This window comes from Kryptolebias marmoratus, linkage group LG2, assembly GCF_001649575.2.
Source record: "Kryptolebias marmoratus isolate JLee-2015 linkage group LG2, ASM164957v2, whole genome shotgun sequence".
Taxonomy (NCBI): Eukaryota; Metazoa; Chordata; class Actinopteri; order Cyprinodontiformes; family Rivulidae; genus Kryptolebias; species Kryptolebias marmoratus.
In genome coordinates, this window is record NC_051431.1 from 24,713,133 (window position 1) to 24,737,977 (window position 24,845).

Sequence of the window (24,845 nt, forward strand, 5' to 3'; positions counted from 1 at the left end):
CACACACTGTAATAGTTTTCACAATACTCAAGGATCTGTATTGCTGCACACACACACACACATGCACTCCTGCAGTCTTCCCACCTGGTGTGGAAATATGCTAAGGTTACTGAAAGAAGCAAAGATGCACTACTTTCTGTTTTACTACTCAGAAAAATCTTTTTTTTTTTTGGGGGGGNGGGGGGGGGGGGGACGCAAATGGAGACCCTGTAGTTTTGCATAAATTCCCACTGATTTGTTCAAAAAGCGATAAAAAGGTGCCGCCTTACTTCAACAGAACATTACAAAAGAAATACTTTTTATTTTCTGTAATTTGGATGAACAATACTTTTTCTTTAAAAAACAAAATCTAAACCAATTTGGAAAAGTAAATAAACCCCTAAAACCTTGATTTTGTTTTACACTAAGATATTTTAGCAGCTTCTGAAGCTGTCATGATACCCACTCCTTCATACCACCGGCGTTTTAAGGAGAGGGTGACAACACTCAGAGGTCAGACTGTGACATAAAGAAGTAAACCACACTTCCAAAGTGACAAGAAGGGCTCTGTAGTGCTTCCTGACTAAGCGTTTAAAGTGTTAGTATATCATCTCATAGCTGTAGTAATTTGGCTTTAGCTTTACCATCTGCTCTAGACGCACTACCCACTATAAAGTAAATAAAATACTTAAATAAATACATTTCATGTATCCGATTGTCATTCCTACATTTCATTTTGTCGGCTGCCGAGTTAAGTGCCAACACTACCGCACCGATACTTAGGTCCAAAGAGAGTGGTACAACTCAAAACCACTCATGGCACAAAAGTGTGAGTTCTGGTCTCTATTTACCAGCATCATATACACGCCACAACCACTCCACCCTAATCCTGATGGGAAAACACCAGGCATGCTGGGATTTAAAGGCTCCTGATGCGACCGCTCGGCGAGTCAAGGAAAAACACAAACGTGAGGCGGAGCAGCACAGTATTGTAACAGCAATGCTGGACAGCTTCATACAAAATATTTTTTTAGACAAATGTTTTGTAAAAATAACATTATCACAAGTTTTATACATTACTGAGATATTTAGAGAATGTTTTTTTTTTTTTAGCCATTTAACTTGATTTGTCTCAGAAGAAATGGCTGCCTCAGAGAGGCTGGGAAATAACTTAATAAAAAAAGGTTTGTGCCAAGTAATTTTAGTCTGTATTTGTGTGTAAGATGATAAAAATACTTGGTGAGGGGCCATGTCTAGAAAATCCTCACAAAGCGCTCCTGCTCCCTGTGAGGGTGCACTAAAAACTGCACTCTAGTGTCAGCCCTACAACCAACACACACAAATACAGCACGAGCACACATCCTCAAAAGCATCACAATGGCAACGCTGAGCTGTCCAGATGGTCAGGCACACCCCCAGAATGTGTGTGTATGTGTGTGTATCATGAGGGTCCAGGTCTGGATCCGTGTGGCCCGTGTAATGTTCAGGAGCCAGGCTCTGACTGAGGCTTCGAGTCCTCCGATTGGCTCTGGGCTCTCTGACCGTCTCTGCCCAGCTCCTCTCCCAGGTCGCCCATGTCCATATCCGGCATGTCCTCCTCAATGGGCCCGGCTACTGCGTCCTCACAGTACACACACTCCTGAACACACACACAACCACACGAGGTTAACGACCTTTCCAACAGCTGATGACAGAACTACCGTCTGCCTCTTGTCTAAAACGATCTTTGTGCATCTAACCTTCACATTGATGGCTGCAGGGAGACCCCCCCTCCTCATCCAGGGATGTTCCTCCACAAGCTCCCGCCGCTGATCTGAAGTGAAGTGAGGCTGACTCTTCTGCATCTGCCTCAGCCTCTCCTTATCTTCTCTCAGAACTCTCTGAATGTCCCTTTTTGACAGCAAACACAAATCACACTTTACGAGCCTGAAACTTGTTAAGTGATTAACACATAAGGACTGAAAATATAAGAGCTGAAAGTTGGGAACTAAACAACAACAACAAAGGGCACTAATAATCTGTTTACCCTGAAATAACTCCTGCTTCCGGTTGGTAACTCACCTGGATGGCATTTGATACGTCATCATGACTTTGTCGTCAGCGTTGGCCATCAGCAGCCAAAGAGGCTCCTGCAGAACATATTTGATGAAATGCTCCCCTTCTCCTTGAGCAGAGGCCTTGGCCTGGGATTTGCTGCCATCAGAACCCCCTTCGCCCCTGATTTTAGCTTTCCCTTTGGGGTCATGCTCCAGAGAGTCAACGCTGCCAAAGTACTTGCTGGTGTTGCTGCTTCCTGCACACGGTTAGAGGAAGAAAGGAGGAAAAACTTGAGAAAAGAGAAATATATATTTTTTATTTTCTATTAAAAATGAGTATCAAGATTAGTTAGAATTACTTCAGTTTATAGAATGAGAGAAAAAAAAAACACTTGGATGTTCTTCAGCTGACCTGTTCTGCTGCCAGAAGCTCCACTGGCTGAGGTCCGGCAGTCGTTGGAGCCTGAGCCTGATGCTGAGCCTGAGCCCAGACCTGACCCCATGGAGCCAGAGGTGGCGGATCCAGTGCCGGAGTGGGCATCCTCCTGCTCCTGCAACAGGATGTCCAGCAGGTCGCAGGATGAGGAGTTACCATCGCTGTGGGCACTATCGCCTCTTGATTCCAGCTAAAGAAAACAACCAAGGATAATTTTCAGACACTTTTCTCATGTGTTGCAGCTCGGTTAAAATTTAAATGTTTTTAGGTTATTTATGAGTTTTTCTGAGGCTCTCACCTGTTGATGATTATCAGTCTTGGCTGCACCTCCGTTCTTCTCCCCTGCTGGCCCTGACACCACTGCTGCGCCACAGCACTGCCCTCCAGCAGGGGGCGCTGTGCTGTCCTGACGTTCAACCGAGCGCTGGCCCTCCTCCATGCTCAGCAGATTGAGCTGCAGGGGCGAGCTGCAACGGGACTCGAACAGTGGAGGCGATGTGGTGGGCTCTCGAGCCCCGGAGGCAGGGGTGGAGGATCGTGAAGCTGCTCCCTCCCTGGGCTCAGCTGCGGGGGTCTTGGGGAGCTCTGGGGCTATGCTGTAGGGGAAGGGCTGAGCTGGATAAGGAGCTTGAGGAACGAACTGAGTCTGCACTGGGAACGAGGACTGGCCAGTGAAGGGCTGCTGGGTAGTGTAGGCAGTCTGAGGAGCCTGGAAAGGCTGCTGGGTAGTGTAGGCAGTCTGAGGAGCCTGGAAAGGCTGCTGGGTAGTGTAGGCAGTCTGAGGAGCCTGGAAAGGCTGCTGGGTAGTGTAGGCAGTCTGAGGAGCCTGGAAAGGCTGCTGGGTGGTATAGGGGGTCTGAGCTGCTTGGAAAGGCTGCTGTGGAGAAAAGGCAGTCTGCACAGGGAACCCCCCAACTGGCTGGCTGGTGAAGGAGGGCTGTGTTTGCATGGGGTAGGCTGGCTGTGGGGTCTGAAAGGGCTGCTGGGTAGAGTATCCAGTCTGTGTCTGGGTCTGCTCAGTGAAAAACGCTGGTCTCGGCGCAGCTCCCAGCTGGCCCATCTGATTTAACTGTCCTATCTGAGGGAAGAGGTAATTGGGCAGCACCAGAGCCACCACAGGTGTAACAATAGGTGCGGGAAATGGAGTGGTAGTGGGTGGAGCTTGGGCGTTCTGTCCTTCGCCAAAGCCAGAGGAGAGAGACTGGTCAGGGCGGGAAGCCTGAGCTGAAGCAGCAGCTGTCGGGGGGTAGAGAGGGTAAGCAGGCACCATGGTGGGGTAGGAGACATTAAAAGCTGACTGGGATGCTTCAGACGGAGACCATGAGGTCTGGTTGAGTCCCTGCAGAGGGGGTCTGGGTTTGCGATTGGACACAGCACTGTCTGATGAGTCAGGATGCTTCATTCGTGGCTTTTTGGACTTTCGGTTGCGGTTGCCCTTTTTGGCAGTCGTCTCAGGCCTGGTGGTGCCTTGTTTGGCTGCACCTTGTAGTCCAGATGACTCTGAGATAATACATGTAGAGGCAAGGAAACATATTACACAGTGACAAATGCATAAATTATTGTAAATAAACAAGACACCAGGACAAAAGCAACTTAATTAAAAGAAAATAATTACTTATCACATCAATTAAATGCAAATTTATTTGAATAAATATCTTTAAAACAGCAATTTTTTTAGTATCTCATAAAAAAACATTCATAATTTGAAGTAAAGTAAGTTTTTTTCTTACTGCATTAAATTTTATTTTTTATTATTGACAGCTTTATCTGTTAAACCTATCAGATGTCTTTAGTCAAACTAATATATCACACCAATCACAAAACTGTTCAACAATGGCTTGCATATCTTAAAAGATCTTCGCTGATTTTCTCCAGTCCTATCTGAGCCTGAGTCTGATCTGAGAATAATTAAACCTGCAGTACCTTCAGCGTTGGCTGGACCTCTCTGATTGTGCGGATATGAAGAGCATTCCTTCTGGAGGCTCCTGGCGTTGCGGAGCTCTCTGCAGCGGTTCAGGAAGGCCTGCTCCTCTTTTTGGGTGTGTGCTGCCAGCACCTCCTTCGTCAGCCCCAGCCTCTTGTAGGCCTCCTTCTCTTGGCTGGGAGGAGACACCATGCTGACCGGCACGGCAGGGGGCGCTGGACTCTCTGCAACATCTTCGATGAGCTCTGCAGCACAAAAACAGAGCCACAAACATCAAACACAGCTTACTGTTCAACACGCAGATGTGCTTTCTGTTTCTCTTTGTGTTCTGTTTCTGTTTTTAAAGGACTGAAGGCAGAAACCCACCTGATTCCGGCTGAGGCTTCTTGTCTCCCACATGGACAATGGTGCTGCTGTAGCTGCACTGTGAAGTGATTGATACGACGCTCTCAGCCTTACTCGGCAGAGTGAGGGGTGCCAGAGTGCCCCCCACCACAGCAGCTGCCCCGGATGGAGGCTTCTTAGGTGCTTTCATGTTGGACATCCCTGGCTGGGTGTCTAGCATCAAAGCATCTGGATTGGAAGAGATGTTTCATCAATTACGGGTTTTAGATTACAGTATATGTCATCATGAGTGTCAAGAGAGACCACACATTGTGCAGATGTGCACAGATGTGAGTGTTCATACCTGTGTGTGTACCCTGAGGCACCTGCATGCCATCTTCTGAGCCCCTCTTGTCGTCATCTGAGTTGGATGAGGTGGTGTTTGAGGAGAACTGGTACTTCCTTTTCACTGTGATGGGGATATTACAACTTTCCAAATACCTAAAAATCAGAAATGGTTTAAATTAGGGCAATCACAAGTTACTTACGTATGTTTTTAAAGATCATTTATGACAACAAACAAACAAACAAAACAAATCATAAAGATGGAACTGACCGGATAACACTATCCAGGCAGCTGATCTGCTGGTAAGAGCAGACAGTCTGGTCTTTGCAGGTGAAGTCTTCTATGCTGGCTCCAGTGCTGTCTCTGACTTGTGGCGCAGAGTCCTTCAGACGCACAAGTGAACTCCTCTGAGCTGCTGAAGCTGAACAAGGAGAGAGAAAAAAAACATTGGAAAACACACATAAAGTCAGTTTATATTTTTAACGTTTTTACCACAATATAGATTTCTGACAAGATGTGCAAATGTGAGCTTTTGTGCTGCAGAATATGCTGTTGATCATAATAGCTCCATCAGAGGAATCAACTAATGTTCTAGCTCCTGCAGTAATAAGTGGCCATGCAGGTTTAACTGTAGTAAAGCAGACTTACTGTCAGTGGTCTTCCTCTGTTCGTTTTTAGGAGGCCATGGTGAGGAGGAGCGCAGGCAGACCTGAGAGTCCTGGTTCTTCAGCATGTGGACGCCTTTACAAATTTCCTGAAAGGTCCTAGATGGCTTGGTCTTGCTGGTCTCCTCTGCTGTGTTCCCAGCTGTGATGTTGCCATTGCTTTCACTGGACGAGCTGATGCTCACCTGCTGCTCGTGGGAGCCGTTGCTACCGTAGCTGCCATAACCACTGGACCCCATGTTGTGGACCGGCTGAAGAGAAAAAGGCTGTTAAACACGTCACAGAGTCCTATTTTTGTGTAAGAATTCAACTTGTGTGTGCGTTTACATACTTGGAGTAACAGTCTGTGTATCTGTTCGCTAATTTCCTGGATGTCCGAGTCCATCATCTTCCCTCCGTGGAAAGCGGGAGCTGCGAAAACATCTTCGTTGACAGGACCCCTGAAATACAGAGACACCAGTGTCATCTACCTTTTCATATGGACTGCAAAACAAACAAACAGAAAAAAGAACTGAAAACAACAAGATGAAAATACTTACATGCGCACTTTGTGTCTGCCAATGACAAAAGAGACCTTCCGGCTCCAGGGATTGACGAAACTGGACCAGCTGGTGTCGATGGTTATGTACTCGCCATTTCTTGCACAGAAGCGGATGGAGGAATGGTCAAAGGGCTGACCCGCACACTGCAGAACTGAAACAGAAAGGCCAGATCATTCAAATATTCTATAACCCCTTAAAATACTGAAATCTTATTTTGTTGAAAGTATTTCAGATCAATAAGAAATAACTGAGCACAACAAAAATCCTTTCACTTTCAAAAATGTCAATAAAAACTAGTTACTTTTGCGATGAACAGCTAGCATTAAGGGTCGGTCACTCGGGTGCAGATTAAGTAGTATGGGGGTCCCGATCAGGTCCTGGGGCAGGTAACCCAGAAGAGGGACGGCCCTGTTCCAAAAACAAACAGAAATGATTACTTTAGTGCAAAGATGCGCAGTATGTACACTCGTGGAAGAAAAAAAAAAAAACAGCAACAAAAAAGTTCTTGTGATGGTTTTTCAGAGACTCCACCCACCTCTCATCTACATCCTGAAACACACAGTTGGGTGTGTGTGTGGTGGTGAAGATCCGTTTGTCAGGGGGAATTCTGGGAGCTGAGCAGAGAGAAATCTTGTGTTATAAATAATTAAAACAACAAGTTTAACAATTAGGACAAGGATTGAAACACTTTTGTGGTTTGTTTTCTGCTGTGGAAAACCTGATAACTCTGATTTCTCATTCTGAGAAATTAATTTCCTCTCTTTAGTTTCCTCCTCAGTGTCATCAGCAGTGTTGCCAGATAAATGACAATTATTGTATTTATATAATACTTTAGGGGCCTATACTAAATATGATAAATAGTTTCTAAAAAGCCCAAATATATGATAGTTCTGGCATTTCTATGCACCGAAAAAACCTTGTTTTTATTCACACAAACACCCACATATCATTAAAAAGTCCTGTGCCTGCCAAGAGCGCAACCCCCTCCCCCTCTTGAGGGCATGTTTGCCAATCACAACACATGCCTCATTTGGTTAAAATACCATACAGTCAATAGTTCGTCATTTCCTATCTGCAGCCCTGCTCGTCAGTCAGTCTCAGTCAGAACCAGAACAGACGTCATGGAGATACAGGGTTTTGGCGAGCTCGTAGTTTTATTGAAAAGAGAGATGCTTAAACAATCATCGGATGTTACCTTTCCCTACCTAGAAATGGAGTGGGAGACAGTTTAGCTTGCCAGCTATATCAGTAGTTTGACACACTCATGTCTGACTAACATGATGCTAAAGTATCGCTAACACTGAGAACCAATCGGCTCGTGTCTGTCTGCTCAAAGCCTCATTTATTAGTTGATAAGACTGATTTCACACAGATAATATACAGATAATACAAGAATTTTATTTTCACTCCAGACATACATTAAACCCTTGTCTTTCATGAGAAGTTACTTTAAGCAAGGGCCCTTGAGCTAAAAGTAATATGTATTCTGGTCGTAATTAATCTTTTACTGAATAGCACAATCCCTTTAGAAATTATTTTTATTAATATAAAGGTACAAAAACGACCCAACCCAGGTATTATCTGATGCTAGATGCGTTATGTCATGCCTCCAGTGCTGTTTCTCAGAGTTTTTCTGTCTCTGTGTCAGTTCTCCTCGTGTAAAAGCGGAGTTGAGTAAAACAGGGCAGGTGAAGAGAAAAGAACAGAGGAGGAGAGAGGAGCTGAGCAGCTACATGTGAGTCAGGGTAACTGCATGATGACAAAACTACATCTGACATTTCATTCTCCAAACATGATTAAACTCATAACTGTAATCATTATAGCACCGGTTTCAGTGTGTAATAAAAGTACATTTTAACTCATGATGATACTAATAAGCACTCATTACAGTGAGTTTATTTTCACTTTTTTTTTTTACTGAAAGGCCTCTTATCCCAATATTTGCCAAAGTAAGAGATCAAAGAAGTAAGAAAAGTTTAAAAGTTACACAAAACATCATAAATCAAAGTCCTAAAGAGCAGACTATAATTTGTGGACTGCAAGTTATGTATAGACGTATTATGAATGGTAGAGGATTACTGCCATCCAGGGGCTGATGTAAACTTGTTTTCAGGGCATGACATAAGGCTCACCATCTGTTCAACATGACCAGCGGACATGTACCAAGATAACACTTCTAAACAAAAAGAAATCTAATATTTGAGCTCAGCAACTGATAGGACCTGAGGCGAAAGCACTGCGATTACATCTGATTATTTAACTCAGCACATATAAACACAAACATTAAGTAAACTTGTTAATAATCAGACAAGTTTATTAAGGAAAATGTTATTTCCTATAGATCGTTGATTATTGACTAATTTATGTCTTCATTAGTTTGGCTAATAAATATGTAAAACTAAGCATTAAGAGGGGAAACATTATGTATGTAGTCAAATAAAAGCTGAAATGTGTGCGAAGCCATGTATCTTCAGTTCTCACCTTCATACCCAGAGTGTACCCTCTCAGCCAGCAGGAGGCAGCAGAACTGCTCCTCGGCCAGCTCAGCATCCTGGACCTTCATCAGGTAAGGGGTCATACGGAAAGGGTAGTACTGCAGATCCCCCTCACGCTCCTTACCGCCACTGCAGCAAGATGAACACACAGAGTTATAAAACCATCAGCAGCTTCACATGTCAATTTGCAAAGTAAGCTCACATTTCAACAAAACTTAACTTAATAAAATCCCCTAGTTTTTGCTGAAAAAAAAGGATAAGAGCATTTTTTTTTATGGGAACTAATCAGAAATTCATTTAGTTTATTAAAGCGTAAAGTAATTTAGCAATTTCAGCACCACATTGAATTATAAATATCCCTTGAATAAGGTACTTACAGCTAATAAAGTCTAGTTTTAGTCGTACAGCCGATAGTTTGCACATTTAGACATATTATGGTAACCTTTGTAAATTAGTAGGGATTAACGGTAAACCTACAGTACTGTCCCTGTGATGGCGTCAGAGTAAATTTCTGCTATACCACACCTGTAAGTTTAAACTATCCACACATTGTGTTTTGCCCCTAATTATTTATATTATTATCTGACCACTAGATGGCGATACAGTTTCGAGCTTGCAGCCGCTGACACGCCTTCTCCCCTCACTCATCAGCTCTTAGGCTCAGCGCCCCGTGCTGACTCAGAATTTGTGCTGAGCAGGAAACTATGGATCAAAGACGCCTCTGTTTTTTGCCACTCACCTGATGCGGCAAAAGAAGGATTTCTCCTGCATGCACTCCGTGGAAGACGACTCTGAATAAGAGATGGGCAGGAAGCAAGACAAACATTACAGGAAATGATTAGAATCAGACTACTTCCACTCTGTTAGGCGCTCATATTCAAAGCAGTGTGTAATGGATCTGAGAGGTTTGTCTCTTACACAGATGTGTGCAGATGTACCCAAATAAAACAGTGACTCTGTGTTTCTGACTGCCCTAATATCTGATTCTATTTGAAACAAATATGAGGCAGTGGCATGTGGGGAGGCATGCATTCATTAACGTGTGAATGAGCGTGTTAATGAAATATGTGCGATGTGTTTGTGAGCATGTGTGTGTGGGTGCGTCATGTGAAGGAAATAGAAACATGTGGAAGCGCTGGTGACATGGGTTGTGTTTCATGTGGATTTGCAACGTGCACAGTTTTGGCAGTAAAAATTCCTGATCCAATTCTGCAACACAGACAAACAGAGGAAAAAAAAAAACGTTGAAGTGCGCTCTGGAGGTCCATACCTGCTCCGGTGCACATGCTCCACGAAGGAAGGCGGTACGGTGTGGTGAAGCTGTAGAACACGCTGACATCTTGAGGCGTCAGGAACTCTACAAACTTTGCATTGTTGAACACTTCCCGCTTACAGTTCAAGATGGATGCTGCCTGGTCTGAGATGTAAACAATCTTCCCGGTGATGAGTGACACCGCCACAGCAAATATATCCTATAGGTATAAAAATACCAATGTTAAAGAGTCAGCTTGAAATGAGAAAGGTGCCATTGTCTTCATTTAAACCTACTAGGCCTACAGTCATGTATGATAAGAGGCTGCATGACAGCTTAATAACCAGAGAGCAAATATATTTTAGGAACCTTTCTTATTCTAAAAGGAAAATTACTTTTACTGATATAAACATTTTTTTGGATGATAATGCATCATGGCACAGAGCAAAAAAACACTAATGCCATTTTTCTACCAAAACAGTTCCAAAGCTACTTCTTTTTACCCGTTTTGTTTTGTTTCAACCACAGAAAAACCAACTCTGGCACCAAAAAAAATAAAATAAAAATGTGGTACGACTTCAGCACTAACTCTTTACTGGGCCAGAGCAAAGAACCAGACCAGGAGGCGGGCTCAAGAAGACCAGCAACCAACAAAAATGCTGTGAGCGCCATGTTTAAAGACAAAGAGTTGGCTTTACTTTTAGTCTGTCTAGTTTAAGCCAAAGCCACAAAAACACAGAGCTTCAGCTTTCATTAGGAATCCAGTTAGTGGTGGGATAACACGACTGTCTCTCATCTTTGTACTGTTTGTTTTACTATAAACACTTACAATGCACCGCATAAAACTGCATTCACAATTGTAATTTTCTGCTGAATTAATAATATTGTTTGCAATTCTGAAAAAAACATTGTTGGGTCTTTCATCATTTAGAAATCCTGCTCTAAACAGCATGTGTGACTCCTGTTTGCAGCCTGTTTATAAATGCCTATCAGGGGTTGGAAACAGGTTTAAACAGAGAAGAACATTCACAAGCACAGACTGCTGATTAAAGGGCATTTAGGATTCTGACTAATTAGATTTAGACATCAGTTTGCACTGATGTAGCTTAGTGGAAAAAAACTCAGACATATTTTCATATTAACTCAAGGAAAAGGTTAGGAAACAGTCTAGATGTCAATCTAATAAAAAATTTCCGGCAGAAGCTGGAAAACCTCAGTGAGAATGTTTAATATTCTGAGAAGCAGCAGTATTTCTGTTGGTTGTTGCTTTAAATGAAGAGAGGTTATTGGACTTATTCAGAGCTCCTTAGTGTTTCAGATCCTGAACCTGGAGAACATGTTTGAAAACTAAAAACTGCTGCTGTGATGTGAGGTGAAGCCCGGTGTTACTTACGGTGTTTTTGAGGGTGTATTCTGAGGTGATGGTGTTGATTTCTTCAATGGTGTAGGATGATACGTCAAACCCCGGTGGCTGACTGTCATTAATCATCAGCATCTGGTAGTATTCCTCATTGGCTGTAAAACAGTGTGGATCAATACACACATCAATACACTACTTTTTGCTGTTTTTATGATTTTCAAGGGGAAAGACTTCTTTAATTTGCCAGTGTACCGTCAGTGAAACACTATAAGAACAATATACATAAATAAATATGTGAACGTGTGCAATAAAACTACGTCAACATGAGGAGGCCTTACCTTTCACTTGTTTGATACATCGCAGGGCATATTTGAGTGTGTTGACAGTGGTGGATTTGCCCTTGCTCCTCTTTTCTAGAGGCAAGTGCATCTTCAGCTCCTTGAGAGTCTTGAAGAGCTCCTTCTGTGTCTTAGCTTTGGCTGACTGTTCGCTGCTGTAGGTCGTGACAGAGAAAGATACACGTGTGTCAAAATGACAAGGTTTCGCCAGTGATGTCAACCTCCGATTTCACACTTAGGAAGCTGAGGAGGAGGGAGAGGAGGGGGGAAGGTTGGCATTTGTCTGCTGCTGATCTAATTTTTGAGACCTTTCTAGAATTCACTTAGATAAAGACTCAGCCTGCCTCTAAAGTCTGCATCGAGTAATGACCAAAGAGCGTACAAACCTGCAACCGCTGGTTGAAGGGTTGTCCTGCTCAGAGCTCACCAGACTGAAGGCGTTGGAGCTGCTCGGTGGAGAGGGGCTGTGAGAGTTGGAACTGGAAAAACCAACAAAAGGTCAGGTTAATACAGATAAAAGAACAGCACAGACATGCTTTCATTTACCTAATGAAAACCTGGTCTGAATCATCTGGATTACCTAAACTTGGTTTGTTAGGTTAAACTATTAAAAAAGGTTTGTTTTTCTCATCCCAAGTATTTAACAAGCCGAACCAGAACGTATCTAATAAAGACAGTGTCTAAACGATGTTACTGTTGTCACATGTTGTGACAACTAACAACCTGACAATACAGAGATGGCAATGAAACAAAAACAGAAACGTGGTGTAAAATATTAAACTAAAGCCCAGCTTGTGGAAAAAGAAGACCAGAGAAAAGAATGAAAGAAGTTGAATACAAATGGAAGGCCTAAAACTTTGGTACTGAATGACTATATTTGCTAAAGATAATGCAAAACTGACAAATTGTCACTTTTGAGTTTAGTGTTGCCTCCAAATTGAGTCTAAAACATTTATTGAGTATCCATGAAGTGAACTCTGTAGAACAGAGGGTAAAAAGCTGCATGTATCTGTTGTCAACAAGTCCTTCATTCCCTCTTTAAAATATTTTTTTCTGGCACTATTAAATGGGAGAAAAAAACTGCACAGAAAATCAGTGAAAGGGCACATCCTCTTCTCTCCATGTGGCGCAATAACAGATACAGATGATGGCATTTTAAGCCGGCTTTGCTGAGCAATTGCTCTCAAATCTGAAAAGTCTAAGTATTAAAAACTCTAAACACAATGTCACATAAAGTCCCATGTAACTGAGAACAGCTGCAATAATCCCAATAATCACTGACATTACCAGTAAACAAGTAAACACGCCACTAAAAACAGACAGCAGTGTTTAACAACAGATTAGTTATGTGTTAGCAGCCAGCAGGTAGGAGAGTGAATTTGTATGTCTAGAAATGTGTGCTGAAATCGTGGAACACAACAAATTATGGCTTTGTTTGAAAAATATACTTTGACAACTTGGAAGATTTTTGACAAACTCGAACCTGCCCAACAAACCTTTCATTTCTGAAGAAACTAGAACGTGAAACACATCTGAGAGGTTAAACCTTCAGATTTTATTTTAAAATACTGAGTTTGCCTGTCCGTCCATCCGTCCGTCCGTCCGTCCGTCCGTCCATCCATCCATCCATCCATCCATCCATCCATCCATCCACCCGTCCGTCCGTCCGTCCGTCCGTCCATCCATCCATCCATCCATCCATCCATCCATCCATCCATCCATCCATCCATCCATCCATCCATCCATCCATCCTGTCCTCTTTAAGATCAGTTTCCTAATAAGAAAAATGTGTCTTAATGTGTCTTAATTTGAAATGAGCATCATTTGCAGTTGTCAAACTAGTAGAAATCCAGACTTGTTTAGGAAGAATAAAACTTTCTGGATTACTTTTGGAAAATTAGACATTTAGTGTACTCTGGTATTTCAAAGGCTGATCCTAAACAGTTTACCCTAAGTTGTTTTTATTATTAGATTTTTCAGCCTCAAAAGTCCTAGAGTTTTCCAAATAGCTGATCCCTGTGGGGACGTCGTGAACACACTCTGTTTGTGACCCTCTTATGTGTTACAGAGGGGAATAAATCGTGAAGCAATAGATATTATTCTGATATGACGAAAACAATTTCAGACACAAAGCCTAAATTTACTGTAAAAGATCAACCCAGTTTTTGAAAACACCACATCACTTTTCCTCAATAACAACTCATAAACCACATCTTTATTTGTTTTATTTAGCTTCTGGTGATTATTCTACTTTGAACACTCTCCACTGGATGGTAAGACTTGTGATTCCCTCCTGAGCCTGGATCTGGTGGACGTTTCTTCCCGTTAGAAGCAGCCATTCCTTTCTACTGTCGCTAACGTGCTGCTCAGGATGGCAGATTGTGACGAAGTGAAGATTCAACACAATCTGCTGGCCTATTTAGATAGAACAACTTTTACTAACTGACATTTCATAATATACTGGATTGTAATAGGAATGAATGGACTGTAAATGGATTTGAATCTAGATCAGAATTGGATTTATGAACTGGAATTGTTTTATTTTCATTGTATAGTGCCTTGACAAGACTTTAGTTGGGGATTGACTTTAAAAAAATTCACTCTGGAGAAGATGACCCTTCAGTGAGTCCAATGAACCTTACTTTCATGACCTAGATGGTCCAGTCTAACTATGGTGGAGGGGGAAAACCTCAGTTTACTATGAATCAGTGCATCTAAAGGGCTCTTACCTCTTGTTGCTCCCTGAGGATTCCATTAGAGCAGAATCCTTTCCGTTGCCATTAGAGCTGCCCACAGATTCATTGCCGTGGGACTCGTTGCCATGTGACTCGTTACCGTGGGATTCCGTCCCGCTGCCACTCGACCCGCTGCCACCCATCTCCACATCCTCGTGCAAAGGTGGTCGCTGTCGCTTCCTTTCGTCATGGGGGGAGCCCAGTGAGACCGGGTGCTCGTGGCTGCTGTCGCTCCCTTCAGACGCCAGTCCCAACTCGGGTTCGAGCTCCACGCCGTCCTGCCCGCCACAGCCCTCGTTGTAACCACTGGCCACGCAGTGAAGCTGGCTCATCGAGCCACACAGTTGGCTCTGCTCTTCCTCAGCCTGGAAACCAACCCTCTCCCGATTCCGTTCGCGCGTGTCAAGAGTTGAGTACCGGTAAAGCTTCGGATCACTGTCCTCAGACATGATATAGACCAAAGTGAGAGGAATTCACCACTAGGTTACCTTCCACATGGCAATACCGTGGAGTGCACGGCACTGAGATGAAAACAGAGAGGATGTTTCAGGAGCTGGGGGTCAATCTGAGGGAGGAAGACAGAACAGGTGACGTTACTCGTGTGTCCCTCTACAACACAGTGCGCCTTTACCATTAACAGATTAATGGTAATGAAAACAAAAGTATCCTGAAAATAAAAGCAATAAATATGGATCAAGTTCATCCATAAAAACTACAGGGTCAATCTGAGTAGTCAGCTTTCACTCTCAGCATCATTAAAAGACTACACTAAATAAACACACACACACAGATGGCTGTTCAGTAAACAGGCTGCTGTTTGCCCCTTTCCAAGAAGATTTAGGCCCCGGACCACTTTGATAAGCTTCAAAGTATCTAAAGGCTCTTCACATAAAAAGTGAATCTGATCAGGTCAAAATGCTGCTCTGAACACATGATGCAAACAAAATATTCACTTTTGCACATTACCTAGAAAGCCTTTAGTATTTAGATGGCACAGAATGCTTTAAAATCCTATTAAATAATCAACTTTTCTCCTCTCCGCTTGGCCTTTAACTAACTGAACAACAACAACGTAGGATGGAAAACCTGACAACTAATCTCTAAGGAGGTGATCTCTGTTTCCGCACTTGATGGACAGCAGTCTCAGCCATTATTAGACTTGACGCTTTAAATAAATACTTCCTTCTTCAACAATTAGGAGCCACAAAGTCACTGAGCATTAAAAAAAGCAACAGGTACACATACTATCTAGAGCTTTTTTAAGCATCAGCAATGATCAATTAACCCCATATATGTTAAGTTTCAGTCAAGTCCCAACACGCTTGAAAGAACTAAAGACACTACAAATACATTATGACCTTATTTTTCCTTATGGAAAACCACAATAGATCCTAGGAAAAATAATCTGTTCAGGAGATTTGAAGTGAAAAGACTGTTCTTCTCTAAAAGAGAGTTGATAAAAATACAGGAGCTAACATTTTTATCTTCCTTACAGCCTCCTCCACTTCCTCCTACGTCCTCCACGGCAAAAGCGAAGGAGTTGGAGCTATTGAGGTCTGCCAAGGCCAAAAAATATAAAAATAAATAAATAAATTTGCAACAGCATCTCCTGAAAAAGAAGTGCCAAAATATTTCAATGCTTCTTTGCAACCCTTTATCAGGTTGCAGCTGTTTATGTAAGACTGCACATTCAGCTGCTTGTCTATTCTTTGCTTTTTACACAAGTTGTTTTATGAAACAGGTAACTTTTACAGAAGACTTGGTGTGTTTTTAGACGTACAAAAAACCCAAGCACACTTTCCAGCCACCCACACACATCCACCAACACCTCTTAAGATGACCCACTGAGTTTAACAGAGCTGAAATAGCTGAGTTGCCTTGATGGACTTTCTATTGGCCGCTGCACACAGCCAATCAGAGAGGAAGAGGCTTCAACAGGTTAATGAGACATCAGCCAGAAAGAGGGCCACTCATAGAAAAGTAACGTCAGGTCAACGAACCCTCTGATATACAATGTCTTCATGTTATACAATATTAACAATTTTTTAAAATGTCAGCAAAAACAAATCAGTGACAAAACATCAAACATCACAAACTCATAAATTAGAATTAATGCTCTAAATAAATACACAGACTAAATGTTTTCATTGTAACTCAGATGATTTACTGCATATAGCAGAGTATTGAAATCCTCAGTCAGCACACAATAAATGCAAGAAATATTGAAAAACTGGGTTACCTCAATGAAAAATCCCTTTCATTGGACAAACAGCTGAGTTGTATCTTTCAGAAGGAGAAGTAAAAAGTATCCAAAAAAATGGAGTAACAACTTCACCCGAGTGAAGACAAATAAACGCCCCTAAAAATCTCCAATTGACAGTTTAAATACATAAACCTGTAAGCCTGAAAACGGAGCAAAAGAGCCACAAAATGAAAGCGCCTCTGCTTCCAGTTGAGCCCGGTTTCAGTCTGAGCGCTGATACAGCCAGCATACTAGCACAGATCTCAGGACTTATACAACCTGGCTGCAGTCACATGGATGGTGCTACAGTGGAGCACGGGCAGCCTTGTTTCATAAAACCACATGCCTTTTCTTGTAACACATAACTCGCTGAGCGCATTCTTACAGGGGATGCAGAAAAAGGAGCGAGCAGCGTAGATAAAAAAGTACTGTATTCTCCTTGGACTTAGACGTAATAATTCTTCATTCAAAAAGAAAAAATAAGACAGGGAAGAAGAGGAAGAAAAAGCATTCCTCAGGTATAACTGGAGGAAACTGAAAGGACAACATAAATACAGTACTTCAGAGATAATTAATGAGTAATTATCATTTTAATGTCATGGCCTACTTCTGCATTTATTTCAAAATCCCTCTGCTGTTGATTTAGTACCTGAAATGATATTAAACAGGTGATTAACGCTCATTAAATATAGAACTGCCATATCTACAACTGGCATCTTAAATTTAGTTTGGGACTTTGGTTTTCTAAGAACTTTTAATCTCAATCCTATCAGTATTAAATGGAAGTATTACACTGATCTCATGTTTACAGCTAAAGTAGGGTTGGGGCACATAGTTCTCTGTATGTTTGGTTGCATGCATGTAGGTATGTCCAAATGGCCTCTGTAAATACCCTAAATGTACTATCTTAGTAACAAAAAACACAAAAAAACACTCGATCATAAATTATACAAGATCTCTGTTTAAATATTATCAGTCTAAACACAAACCTAGACATCCACATGTAAATTGAACCTAAAGCCTTGACTCAGTCTCTAACTATAAGCATTTGACTTGGTAATATTACTGTGAGACAGAGAGAGAGAGAGTCTAGGGAGCAGGTTTAAAACCCATTTCCTTAATTTACCTTCTCAAGCTATCAAGGCTAACATTTACAGTCAATAGCAGTCGAATTAAAAATGACAAAGGGAGAAAATACATTAGTTTTACTGGGAATTAGCAGCCCTCCCTCCCTCAGCTCCCGAGTGACCTGCTATTCAAGATCCACACACACGTTGACCTGCAATCCACTGCACGGTACACTGACACAGTTATGTAAAAGTGAGGATATCGTTGTAAAAACGCAACAAAACAGGCCCCGTTTGCCCACAGACGACACATTCAACGACACACCACTCCCTTCCTCCCATGTGAGGGGTCGGGAAGCTAAAACCGGCATTTTCTGGGGTATAAAAGTAAAATAAGTAGAGCAAGCACGATTTCCGCGCATGCGCACATAGCGATTTCGTTATGCAACTTATTTTTTTGTGTGTGTGCTCGAAAACTCATTCCGGCTAAAACTAGCACGTTCAAATGAAGTGAAACCAACCTGTAGCGTCGAGGTAAAGCCCGTCTCTTTGTTCGTCTCTGGTGAAAAACAAAAAGCGAAGCCGAGCGGCGACAACAACATTCAGTCAAAGGAGCCAGTATTCCTCAATGGGAGAATGGCCACAGACTGATTGACACAGTAGTCATCGGTCCCTCCCCGGCTTTCTTCGACAAAGGGCTGCCAGCCAATCGGCGATCGCGGCGCGCGACCTCATTTTTAGACTCCTCCCGAAGCCCAGCCCGATTGGCTGTCAGATCGGGGTTTCCATGGAGAACGTTACGGAACAGCATTAGCAGAAGCTGATTGGTCCAGAGCGCTGTCAGTCGTTTTATATAAACAAGTCGGCCTTTGCACGTGGATTCTCATGTTGTGTGTATCGTGTAGCGTAGGAGCGGCGCGGTTACGACTGCAGGGAGTGAGAGAGCTCAAAACAACCTCTCAAATTTTGCAATTACATAAATGTAAAAGCGTGAGGAAGACGCCATGAAACAAACACAATATTAAAAGAATATCCACTCAATTCAAGAAACTAATTTAGACTTAGCAACAACAAAATACAAGTTACTGACCACATACTACAACCCTGCTTACAACCCTAACAAAATAAACTAAGCAGAGGCGTGTGTGGGTTCATGGCAGACAGTTGTAACTTATAATCAAAACAGGCTAATACCTTTATTATGTTTTGAGATATCAGTAAAAGCCATCCTCCAAGTCAAAATGACAATATTGTGAGTCAAAATTGTTATGTAAAACAACGTTTCTACTAGTAAAAATTAATTTTCAGCATCTCCACAACTAAGCTTGTGTTGGGATAAACTAAGTTTTAACATGTGTAAAAGTCCTTAAAAAGCTTTTATGGCTGTTTTATATAGCTGTTTTAATATTTAATGGATAGACTTGATGTGCACTGGAAATATCTATAATTTAATTCTTCCCAGTCAAGAAGTTCAGATATCCAGAAGGTAAGTATGGAGTATGTGGTGCTTTTGGACCAAACATTAAGGTAGTATTTCCCTGGGCTGCGACTGTTGGAACCTATATGACAACTCAACGTTGTCAGGAAATTGTGAGAAAATGGGCAAATTCTTTGTTGCAGTGTTTGAAACCAACGAGCCAAGCAGCCACACCACAGTCTATTTTTGTGTGAATGGCTTGCAAACCTGTTCTCTAGGCCATGCATATTATCTTGTTGCCTATCACCACCCACATTGTATCCACCTTGGCAGCTACCCTTATGTTTATGATTTAATCTTCCGCAGTACGCTTTGGAAATGAAGAGAGGCAGATTTTGACCAGTTATTCAATAATTATTATTGGTCATCAAAGTATGGTTTTTAGACCTTTATAGAGTTTCTGCTTCAACCTAGGTGTCAAAATACACCTCACGTGCTCTGAATACAGGTTGCAAACGCCAACAAATAATTTTAGATGACTTCGAGAAGCCTGTGATGACTCTATGACTACTTTGAGAGCAAATAGGTTGTACAAACTTTTTGAACATGTTCAAAATTCAAACCAAAGTACTGCTTGCCTCTGCGACTCAACCAAGGAAGCTGAGAACCCAAATGCTGTTCAACAACTAGTCACCAGAAGTGGTAGCCCAGTAAGATGATATCTTTAGTTATAAGGACTCTTTTAAGGATTCTCCGAGGATTACAAGGACTGTTAGTCCCACTATGAAGCGATTATAAAAACCTACACATTTGCTTTCACATTGTCAGGGCAACGCTGTGATTTCATAACGCAGAGGTTGAAAGAGTGCTACAAGCATCCAGAAGGAGTTAGAGGAGACGAGATTCATACGACAGATCAGCTCACTTTGTGCTGCGCTTGTTTAAAGAACACGTCATAGCAGACAATGGCAAAAGTTAAGTAGCCTCTACTTTAGCCATAGTAGCGCAATTTGATAGTGTGAGTGTTGGAAGAGCATTCAATCAGCCAAGTCAGTCAATATACATTTATGTATAAAACAATCATATCTCCTCACCAATCAAGAGTCCACACTGAGCTAAGTGTCTACTCTAAAGCAGGAGCTCAATGTAAACATATGTAAAATGTAGTTAAAAGGACTACAAACAGCCATACTGCTGCCAGTGCAAAAACAAACACACACAAAAAGTGACCTACCTCAAATGATTATATGGATTGTGAAGTGATCATCCTGTTGTCTAAAAAGCACCTATTATGGCTCTGATTTGACTCCACAGAATGGCTTTCTTCTTATCCACCATCAATATTTCACAGATGTCAAACATTTTCAAAGACGAACGAGTGTTCATGTTATTTTAGGCTCCTAAATGCAGATAATCAGCAACAATGAGATTGTAGATATCTGAAACAGGAATTAATCCTTGTAGGAATACACTCATTTTAGCTAAAATGAGTATTTGAAGATATCTGGAGCTGAAAGGAAAATACACATGAATTGGAAACGTGAACTCATTTGTTTGAAGAAGAATGACTGGATAGGAACAAAAGACATCACTTGTAAAATAATTAAGTTATAAATGTCTGCTTTGAACTATTCAAGGATAAACTGGCTTATCAGAATGTGCCTGGTGGTTGAAGGACTGTCTTTTTATTGGTGGGATTGATGGGATTTTAATTAATTTCTGTCTTACCTTTAATGTTGCACTGAAGTGATGTTTTCCTTAAAGAGTAGGATACAACATACAGCCAGTCTGTAGCACTATTGCTGCACAGAAGGATTGTTAAATTAACAGAATAATATCAACCAATGCGTAAGCACTGATTACTATTCTGTTCAAAGTAATGGAGGCATTCTTTTCTTGTCAGAGTGTCTCACTGTTGTAGGACTTACAGTTTTCTCCTAAATCCTCACTGAATGCAGAGCGTGCGCACCACAACTTCCACAGATTCAGTTGTATTTTATCTCAAAATATTCTCTTCAAAACTGGAGGTGAAGCATCTTTTGAACTTGTTGTGTCTCCTATGTTCAATCTACATCAAGCTCGTTTGGACTGTCCCTTGTCTCTGATCCTGTTTGTGGTGTTCATGGACAGGCACAGTTGTGAAGAGGAGGGTGTCTGGTTTGGGAACCTCAGGGTCTTGTCTCTGCTTTTTGTGGATGATGTGGTTCTATTGGCGTCTTCAGGCCATGACCTTCAGCGTGCGATAGGACCGTTTGCAGCCGAGTGTGAAGCAGTTGGGATGAGACTCAGCTTCTCTGAGTCCGAGGCCATGGCTCTCAACTAGAAACAGGTGGAATGCTCTCTCCGGGTCGGGAATGAGTCTTTGTCTCTGGTGGAGGAGTTCAAGTATCTGGAAGTGTTGTAGGATGTAGAGGGAGATAGATCAATGGATCTGGGCCGCAGTAATGAGAGCATTTCTTCGGTTGTTGTGGTAAAGAAAGAGTTCAGTTGAAAAGCAAAACTCTCGATTTACTGGTTCATCTATGTTCAAACACTCACTTCGGATCATGACCAAAAGAACAAAATCCCGGAAACAAGCAGCTGAAATGAGCTTCCTTTGTAGGGTGGCCAGGTGAGGAGCTCCGTCATCCGGGGGGAGCTCGGAGTACAGCTGCTGCTCCTTTACATCAAAAGGAGTCCATTGAGGTGGTTCGGGCATTTGATTAGGATGCCTCCTGGATGCCTCCCTTTAGAGGTTTTTCGGGTATGTCCCTCTGGGAAGAGATCTCAGGGCAGACCAGAATTTGCTGGAGGAATTATGTATCCTCTCTGACCTGGGAATGCCTGGAGATCCCCCAGGAGGAGCTGGAAAGTGTTCCTGGGGAGAAGGATGTCAGGGTTTCCCTCTTGGACCTGTTGACCCTGCGACCCGACCACGGACAAGCAATAGGAGATGGATGGATGGATGGATGGATATCTCTTACAGAAAACAATGCAGAAACCTAAAACAATTGACACGTGACCATCACAAACTTCTGACACTCACAGTTCAAGAATTTTTGATATCTGACTAATACCCTTTGCACAGCAACTGTTTATTTAAGGTTTAGTTTTCAGTCTGCATTTTTGTCTGGACAAGCAGTGAGTGACAGACAGAAGTGTGACACCGGCAGCAGCTTTACTATTTTTTATTTTTTAATCTTGGTTCTCTTTACACTCTTTTATATAGGTCAGCTTATTACAGGCTCATGTTGGAGTTTTGGGCGGTAGCTGCATTGGCTCCTTTCAAAATTTCCTCTTAAGATTTCCCATTTGTTCACATTATCCCATGCCAGATTGTCTAGCAGCCACTGTGAGTGTGACTATGGGCCAAGCTTAGTCATCACAGTTTGTTATGCGTGACTGAGACTGGAGACCACTCTCTGTATTGTTACCAGATGACACCATGGGTACAACACCTTATTATGTCATTTTACTCCAAGAGCCTCCATAGATTGGTTCACAGCAGAGGTTCGGGCTTTTTGATGACTGCAAGTACCAGTTTCAAGTGGCTGTCACTCCTCCCCCACAGAGGTGGGTCCCCAGAGACCCTTAAGATATTCAGCAGGCTCACAGGAGTATGTTAGAACCAAATCTGTGAGATCCACCTCCCAAATTCTGCCTGCCACTTCAAAAAATATCATTCATTTTTTTTTCTCCTCCCAGGAAGCCCCCCCAGCAACCCCACTGCACCCTGACAATGAGACTGTTCCACATTCATCCATCTGTGGTTATTAGTGTGGGTGGATGTGCTTTATAGAGGGTAAGACAAGAATGATTCATGAATCAACATCCCATTTCTTAGAAAATAAAATGAAATCACACACTTGATTTATTTGCATCAGCAGCAAACAGGTGGGCGGACTTCTCTAAACAAGAGTGAGTCATGATGTAGGTGGCTTTTGGCTTTTTTCTTTCTTTCTTTCTCTTTCTTTCTTTCTTTCTTTCTTTCTTTCTTTCTTTCTTTCTTTCTTTCTTTCTTTCTTTCTTTCTTTCTTTTTTTTTGAAAACTGGACATGATTGTTAGGATTACATAACCAGAAACCTTCTCCATTTAAAAAGCATGTACCAATTTATGAATAGTGGGTTATCAAGAACTGATTTTAAATTCACTGATCCTACGAGAAGGTCTTAGTACTGTTGCTTGTATCAAGTTTGTAACTCCAGCTTTGACTGATGAAGGAGCTTACAAAAGAGGTCTAACACAGATATCTTTCAATTTCAACATGGGAAATTTAGTCGTCATCTAGCTTTTATAGAATCACTGTTTTTAACATTGGAATTTATTTTTGGTGAATGGGGACTGATTGCTTTCTTGTATTTCTTTTATATCGTAAGTCCCTGTAAGGTATGCATTTATAGAAATAAATTCCTGGGTCAGTAGAAAACATTTCACTCACTTCCTTTCTGTATCTGCTCTGGTCTGTCCTGGGTTGTGGGGAAGTGGGGTCTGGAGTGTATCCCAGCAGACGACTTGTCCGGGGCGGGGTACTTCCTGGACAGATCCCCATACAATCAATGGTGCCCCGGTGGAGCTAGAAACATTTAAACTATTTTTCTTTATTGAGTCTGAATTTAGTTCATTCCTGTAATATTTTTACAGGAATGTCACCCACTGTCCACATTTAGACATTCTTTTTTTTCTGCAAGACTGTTTTGCTTAGATTTTTTTATTTTGACTTTTTTTTTTTATAGTTCAAGCACTGATTGAATCTATTTTAAACCAGAAGCAAATCTCTGCTGAGGCCATAGGATCACTGTCTGCTTGGAATCCTTAAAAAAATCTAATCACTTCTTCCTCTTAGCATGTTTGACTTTTCCTGATAATTTCATCAAAATCTGTTCATAACTTTGTGAGTAATCTTGTGCACAGACAAACAAATGCTTCCTAAAACATCAGTGGAGGTATAATTTTTGTATATATATATATATATATATGCAGTCAGTCTTTCTGTGTCAGTCAGAGACACAAAGCCCCCCTATTTATTCTATGTTCAGTCTGTATACGCCTCAGGTCAAACTACAATGTGGAGTTGAAACCCACAAAACTTACAGATTATTTTATATGTACACTCATATAAAGTCAGACACAAAGAAAGAGAACAAACAATGGCTGCCGTGAATATCTTCAAACATCATGTCTTGGTGCCAAACTGACCCGGGTCATACCAAGAGTACTGATCTGTCTCTGAATATAACATTCCTGTGTATTCTATTTGAAACCAAAAAGTGATTTTGGAGTTTAAAGGTTGACGTAAAAATCTGTCGCAATTAGTTAGTATTCTTTAGAAAGAATCCCAGAGTTTCAGCCTTCAGAAAAAGTGGGGAAACTCTGGTTGGTTTGATGAGGAACAGCCCACATTTCATCAGATTTCAGATCATTCCAGAATGAGATCGAACACTTCTGCTTTCGACCTGTAAATGGGATTTCTTTCTTAGTCTCCACTCTCACGTCCTACTGGGTTACCTTATTATGTACAGGTGCTGGTCATAAAATTAGAATATCATGAAAAAGTAGATTGATTTCAGTAATTCCATTTAAAAAGTGAAACTTGTATATTATATTCATACATTACATACAAACTCATATATTTCAAATGTTTATTTCGTTAAATTTTGATGATTACAAATGACAACAAATGAAAATCTCAAATTCATCATATCAGAAA

The 24,845-nt window shown here is 41.7% G+C and overlaps 1 protein-coding gene across 3 annotated transcripts; it reads right to left on the reverse strand.

Annotated features, from left to right (window-relative positions):
• Positions 1-176: 176 nt before the first annotated feature.
• LOC108239359 (period circadian protein homolog 2) lies at positions 177-18,413 on the reverse strand. 3 transcript variants are annotated; one of them, XM_017422021.3, is made up of 22 exons: positions 18,263-18,413; positions 14,427-14,997; positions 12,084-12,176; positions 11,698-11,852; positions 11,393-11,514; positions 10,018-10,219; positions 9,487-9,538; positions 8,734-8,876; positions 6,788-6,866; positions 6,554-6,660; positions 6,250-6,403; positions 6,042-6,150; positions 5,694-5,961; positions 5,316-5,466; positions 5,064-5,200; positions 4,742-4,948; positions 4,375-4,620; positions 2,750-3,951; positions 2,428-2,641; positions 2,041-2,272; positions 1,719-1,869; positions 177-1,618 (listed from the first exon to the last, which is right to left on the reverse strand). In XM_017422021.3, exons 2-22 carry the CDS (start codon positions 14,879-14,881, stop codon positions 1,463-1,465), a joined length of 4,635 nt encoding a protein of 1,544 aa, XP_017277510.1. In that variant the 5' UTR covers positions 14,882-14,997; positions 18,263-18,413; the 3' UTR covers positions 177-1,462. The 3 variants fall into 3 exon arrangements, with proteins under 3 accessions (XP_017277510.1, XP_024862953.1, XP_037836434.1); XM_025007185.2 differs by lacking the exon at positions 18,263-18,413 and adding an exon at positions 16,672-16,693; XM_037980506.1 differs by lacking the exons at positions 14,427-14,997; positions 18,263-18,413 and adding an exon at positions 13,194-13,308.
• Positions 18,414-24,845: the final 6,432 nt, after the last annotated feature.